The 6,840-nt window shown below is 39.0% G+C and overlaps 1 protein-coding gene across 1 annotated transcript in view; it reads left to right on the forward strand.

Annotated features, from left to right (window-relative positions):
* nalcn (sodium leak channel, non-selective) overlaps nucleotides 1-6,840 on the forward strand; it is a 99,304-nt gene that overhangs the window by 76,955 nt on the left and 15,509 nt on the right. Inside the window, 7 exon segments of the mRNA XM_016563487.1 lie at nucleotides 911-1,042; nucleotides 1,434-1,601; nucleotides 2,098-2,202; nucleotides 2,297-2,403; nucleotides 4,640-4,760; nucleotides 4,852-4,950; nucleotides 5,032-5,125. Coding sequence (XP_016418973.1) covers nucleotides 911-1,042; nucleotides 1,434-1,601; nucleotides 2,098-2,202; nucleotides 2,297-2,403; nucleotides 4,640-4,760; nucleotides 4,852-4,950; nucleotides 5,032-5,125 — 826 coding nt within the window.

Raw genomic sequence — 6,840 nt, forward strand, 5'->3', positions numbered from 1 at the left:
GTGGTTGGTGCTGACCTGCTTGAATTCGTTCAAGGAAAGGACAGCAGTCCCACTGAAACTATTCCAGAGGCTCCTGGGGCATATGGCTGTTGCAGCGGCAGTTACGCCGCTGGGGCTGCTTCATATGAGACCGCTCCAGCACTGGCTTCATGGCCGAGTCCCGAGGTGGGCGTGGCAGCGCGGCACTCACCGGGTTCAAACTACACCGGCCTGTCGCCAACCCTTCCCCCAGGAGGTAGTTGACACCATCACTTCGGCGAGAGCACTGTCTACAAGACACGCTTACGCCTTGAAGTGGAACCTGTTCGTCGAGTGGTGTTCTTCTCACCGAGAAGACCCACGGAGATGCCCAATCAGGGTCGTGCTTTCCTTTTTTCAGCAAGGGTTGGAGCGAAGGCTGTCTCCCTCCACCCTTTAAGTTTATGTCGCTAAAAAAGAAAAAAAAGAAAAAACGATTGCTGCTAACCATGACCCCGTGGAAGGGAAGTCGGTAGGGAAGCATGACCCGGTCATCAGGTTCCTTAGGGGGGCGAGAAGTTAAATCCTTCCCGGCCCCTCTCCATACCCTCTTGGGACCTGTCTCTGGTGCTTAAAACACTACAGCAGCTCGTTTAGTTACACTCGAAGTAGATTGGTCTCTCAAAGCGAGATCCCAATTCGTCGGTCACCGACATGACGTCTCCGTTCCCTCCTTCAGGGAACGAGAGTTACATATGTAACCGAGACGTTCGTTACTGTCCACCTCTGGTAATGACACTCTAAATTACTAATTTGCCAACAATTTCTAAATTACCAACAGACAATGAATTGTTATGACAAAGCTGGCAAATCTTCAGTTAAATTTTTTATAAAAAGCTGCTTTATGAAAAATTGTATTCTATTTTACACTAAACCACCTCTTTCCCTGCAGATTGGAGAATACGTCTTTGTCATCTTCATGAGCATTGAGCTGAACCTGAAGATCATGGCAGATGGTCTGTTCTTCACTCCTACTGCAGTCATCCGAGACTTCGGTGGCGTCATGGACATCTTCATCTACTTAGTAAAACTCCATTCTCAGCTCTCCTGTGAAAAACCCACATTCCGACACATGTGAAAGGCAGCCTTCATGCTGATTACTCACTTCTCTAATAAGGCTCTGAAGATTGCGTTTTAATGATCCTAAACAGCGTTTTATTTAAATTACCCAGTCACGTCAGTTTCATCCTGTTGACTCATTTAAGAAGAATTCTGCCTGTCTCTCACAAAAATTATTTGCATTTAATAGAACAGCCTACACCTCCACTGCTGACTATTTCATGAGTTTTATTGCATTTATTTTAATAAAGCAATGTGCCATAGAAAAATAATCTGCAGTTAGTGATTTCACGCTCAAGACAAGGATTAAATGAAGAGTTGTGCCCATTAAGGTGATCTTTCTGCCCACTCTGTAGGTCAGTCTGATCTTTCTATGCTGGCTACCAAACAATGTGCCTCCTGAGTCTGGTGCCCAGCTCCTCATGATGCTACGCTGCCTACGGCCACTGCGTATCTTTAAACTGGTGCCCCAAATGAGGAAGGTGGTTCGAGAGGTCCTCAAGGGTTTCAAAGAGATCTTCCTGGTGAGTAAGCAAATCAAACCCACTTCCTGCTTGTAGTCGCTCAATAAAAGGGGAGCAGTTATGGCTGGCTGTTTGTTAATTCTTCTAAGATATATATTTTTCGTGCTAACTTTTTTGTTTCCTCTTTATGCCTATTAACATAAATTTTTGTAGCATTTTGTCTTTTTTGCAGCATTGTTTCAATAGATGATATTTTGAAACAAAGAGGTTTGCATTCTGAGTACATTAAACACTTTTATTTAAAATGTTTTGTGATATTACCCCTTTAATTGAAAATCAGGAAGCTCTCTTCTTTGCAGTAATGGGATGTAATGCATTAACTCAGCAGTATTTGTCTGAGAGATTTCTTTATGGACCTTCTTTATTAAAGCTTTGCTCCCCTTGGGTACTTTTCTTTGAGCTTTTTATAGTGTTACTGTATGTGAGAGTAATATACTGACCATATTTTGTGGGAAAGCCATTTCGCTGTAGACTGGATTATTGATTTCCCAAACAGGTCTCTATTCTTCTTCTGACACTAATGCTGGTGTTTGCAACCTTCGGGGTGCAACTCTTTGCTGGAAAACTTGCCAAATGTAATGATCCCCATATCTCCAGTAAGGTACAATGTAATTCTTGCAACTTTTCAAACTATGTTCCTAAGTGGAGGATTTTCTGTACTTCACTGAAATTTTGTGCTTTGTGTTCTTTTTCAGGAGGACTGCCACGGCATCTTTAGAATCAATGTGAGCATTTCAAAGAACCTGAATTTAAAGCTCAGGCCAGGCGAGAAGAAACCAGGATTCTGGGTGCCAAGAGTTTGGTATGAAATGGAAAAAGAATGTTCTCTATAGTTTCTGTTTTTTTTTTAAGGCAAGCATCACTTTGACTGTTGCTTATACTTAAGATTATTCAACCCTTTACTGTTTGTGCTTAAAACATGAATGATACATCAAATTTGTGACTTGTTGATATTTGCGATTTCTAAGCAATGTTGAATTTGTCTGTTCAGTGATAAAACAGGCATACAAAGAAACACAATGAAGAAGGGACTCAAGTCATATTTAGGGACCAGAATATCATTGAGACTAGTAAGGGCCAATATGCAACCACTTACCCAAAAACTCATCAGAACAAAATAGCAACTCCATAGCAACACCCTAGAAACCACCCAGAATACTCTGGAAACATCTTGAAACACCTTAACAACTGCATAGCAATGCCCTGGCAACCACCCAGAATACTAGCAACTCCTCTGAACAAACTGGCAAACACATAGGAACACCCTGGCAAAGACTCAGAACACCTTAACATATCGTAGTAGCAATGCCCTACCAACTACTCTAGAAACCACCCAGGACACATAGCAACCATGTAGCAACACCCTGGCAACTACCAGTGACTTTTGCATGGGTGCCATTCAGATTTTTTTTTGTGAAATTATTATTAATGCAAAATAAAATTCTCATTTTGCTATTCATTTGTCTAAAATTTGACTAAATTTTTAAGATTTGAAAGAAAAATTATTTCCTTTAATAAATAAATCCTAAAATAAATAAATTATTTTCCTTTTAAAAGCACAGAATAAATTCAACACAAACCTAACCTGTCACATCTTCAGTATTTAGGTGTTTTTGAGAAATCCCTGTAGTAACAGCTCATCTATGACAGCACAAACCAGTATGATGAATGCTCTCATCACATAAACAGCACCACATTTTCATCGTCTTTCATTGTATTTTCCCCATTAGCAATAATCAGTGTTGCAGTGCAGTTGTATGGTTTGTTGTGGGCACAGAGCAGGGGGCTGATATATCCTTTCCTCAGGCATAAACACAAACAACACACAATCATACACCCACACACCAATGAGTCTGTTATTGCTCTAGAGATATGTAGCAACACAATGGCAAATTATTTGTGAGACGTTAAATAATGAAGACCAGCAAAAGGCACACATTGGTCCATAGCTGTTCTAGAGCAAGCAAGGTTTCTGCTAAGCCTGAATAACAGAGAGAGTTATTTTTTCTTTTACCTTTGAGCATCTTGCATGGTAACAGGAAACGAACAAGGTGTTTGATCCTCTGGGTATTGTGGATATTGTGTTCATGTTCAGCCCATAGAGCAGTGCGTCACCAGTCCGCTCACACACACACACACACACACACACACAGACAGACAGACAGACAGGCAGACAGACACCATAACATTTTGGTATATTTTATACCTGAGATTATAAAACGGAACAGCTGAAGTTTTTTCCACCTTGTTGTTTTTTTCTATGTGTTAAGAGCAGTGGAACTTTATCTTTAACTCAGAAGATGAGTTGACAAAAAATATTTGGCCCCAAGGTAGTTGTTAAGTTTAGGTATTGGGTAGGATTAAGGATGTAGAATATGGTCATGCAGAATATGTGCTTTATAAGTACTAATAAACAGTCAATATGCTAGTAATATGCATGCTAATAAGCAACTAGTTAATAGTGAGAATTGGTCCCTAAATTACCTTTTTTACCAATTAAATTACTACCTTACCAATTACTTAGATTCAACATTTCATGTTGTTTCATGTCATTGCTTTAAGGGTGAATATAACAAATAAATATCTGGTTCATATTTCAATCAAATAAAATTTTAGTGTCTTTAACGTTTTTCCGTTGTGACATTATTTTCATGACCATTACATACTATAATGAAAATCATTCTATGCAAATACTTTTTTTAATCAGTATAAATTATTTTCAGTACAACAATACTAATAAGATGTATGGTTACAATTAAACTTTACACATATACTTTACATTTATAATATTATTTTTTCTGCATTACAGTAATAAGAATTTGATTTTTTTTTCATAACAGAAAGTTACTGCGAATTGGGGAGCAAGGAGTGAGTAAATGTGCTCATGAAAATAATGTCACAATGGAAAATTAAAAAACAGGCTTAATTTTGTAAGATATAATTTAATATTTTACTTTTGATTTAGGGGTGAAATTTTTTTCTTCCTAAGAATAGACACAAATAAATATGCCAAATATCTCTTGAACTGCTGTTTTTAGGGCAAACCCTCGAAACTTCAATTTCGATAATGTAGGCAACGCCATGCTGGCTCTGTTTGAGGTGCTGTCACTGAAGGGTTGGGTGGAGGTGAGAGACGTCATCATACACAGAGTGGGACCGGTAAGTTACTTTCATTAAGACACTAAACTGTATACTGAACTGACAGATCAGGACTGCACTGTTTAGGACCTTTGATTGTCTCTTAAAACAGATTCATGGCATCTACATCCACGTCTTTGTGTTCTTGGGCTGTATGATCGGGCTCACTCTTTTTGTTGGTGTTGTCATAGCCAACTTTAATGAAAATAAGGTATGGCAGTTTTCTTATGAGTAGCTACAGTAGATTCGTTGGCTGATCCCTGATCAGATGTTGTTGGATATGTTTGTTTAGGGCACTGCTCTTTTGACCGTGGATCAGAGGAGATGGGAAGATTTGAAAAGTCGACTGAAGATTGCTCAGCCCCTCCACCTCCCCCCACGTCCAGGTAAGTGCTCACTTGAGGTCTACAGAAATAAAATGTCAATTTGTGCACCATAATAATGTTGCTCTGTTGTAGTTTGTGCGCCATCATGTGTTTGAAAATATAGAAGTAGCAAGAAAAACAATATACTGATATATTTTAATTACACTGAAGTATAAATTACATCAGTTTGTTTGATTCAAAGTCATAATGCTCATATTTTCTCTGTCAAAGACATCTAAAGATAACAAAGGCTTCTTATTTCAAAAGGAGTTTGAATCTTCTGAATCGCTCAAACAGCCACTAAGCAACATGTTGGTGATGCACAGATAAACGTCACCAGAGCAGCGAGTGTATTATTCAGCAGCAGCCACTCAGTCTCTCATCTCTTTCTTTCTTTTTTTCTCTCCCTCCTTCCATCTTCCACTCTTCCTCTCCTGGCTAATGAGCCATCTCTGCTTTGCATGTGTTTCCTGAAGCATTTAATCAGCTCTCTTCTGCTGTAGTAGAGAACAAACTAAACTTAAGCTTTCAGCGGTGGGTACACCCCCAAGGCAATCACACACTTGATAATAACCACTCCACTTTTGAGTCAGAAGTTATAGCTGCCTGTAATATGAATGACTTTGCGCTCTGTGGGCACCTCGGAGCCAAAGAGAGAAGAGCGATTCTGTCTGTGTCTCCCGTAGATAGACTGACTGATTGATTTGGCAGTCGCAGGCTCTGCGGTGACGATGGTGGCTTGTTATGTTTTTTTTATGTTTGACTGCCATTGGCTCGCCTGGAAACAGACACTTCAAAGACATGTTTCATAACAGCAGGAAAGAATAAACACAATTATCATAGTAGGCTATTATCCAGGCATATTTTATGTGGCAATTAGACACAAAAAAATCTCCAATCTACTGACAAGTGTGCATAATTGACTGATATGTTTTGAACCAAATTCCAAAGGCTGCAATGGACAGATTATCAGTACTTCTCTATTCTTTTTTTAGTCATTTAGTACATCTGAGTTGTTCAATTTTCATTTTAACCAATAGGAAAACATGCAGCAGCTCTTTGTAAATTACAATAGAATTGTTAATCTATGCTGCCTTTGTAAACAATGGGCTGAACCAATGGCTTTTCACTATCAGCATGGAGGCAGCATACTCTTCCTCAAGTACTGATAACTGAAATCTAATTTTGTTCAAACAAAACAAAATGCATTTTGTGGGCCACACTGCAAGTTATGCAACCTTTCTAATTAAATTTTCCCTCAAAGAGCGATCAAATTTGAATAATTTTACTTCCTTTCTTTTTTCTTCTTTTACCACTATCAAGCATAATTAACATACGTATATTCAGAGCAGAGCAATCTCAAAAAAGTCTAAAAAAAAATTACTACTACTAGTACTACTAATTATTATTATTATTATTTTATTTATTTAGTTGGCCATGAGAGGTATGCTAAAAATATTCTAAGCAATAGGATTTATGATTTTTGAGTAGCCATAAAACAGACAAAAAACTTCTACCTGCAATAGTGTTGTTATTGGTAACTAACGTCTCTAGGTTACGTATGTAACCATGGTTCCCCGAGGGAACGAGACGCTTGCTCGAGATCGCTTTGGGAACGGCCCTGCGTGACCGCGTTCTGAAGCACATGTAAAATCAGCCCAATGGAGCAGCGAGACATCACGAGCGGGGTGACGTGAGCACCAGGAAGTATAAAAGCGCATCCGGCAGAGCGCAAG

This window comes from Sinocyclocheilus rhinocerous, unplaced genomic scaffold (genome assembly GCF_001515625.1).
Source record: "Sinocyclocheilus rhinocerous isolate Xijiao unplaced genomic scaffold, SAMN03320098_v1.1 scaffold410, whole genome shotgun sequence".
NCBI classification, from domain to species: Eukaryota; Metazoa; Chordata; class Actinopteri; order Cypriniformes; family Cyprinidae; genus Sinocyclocheilus; species Sinocyclocheilus rhinocerous.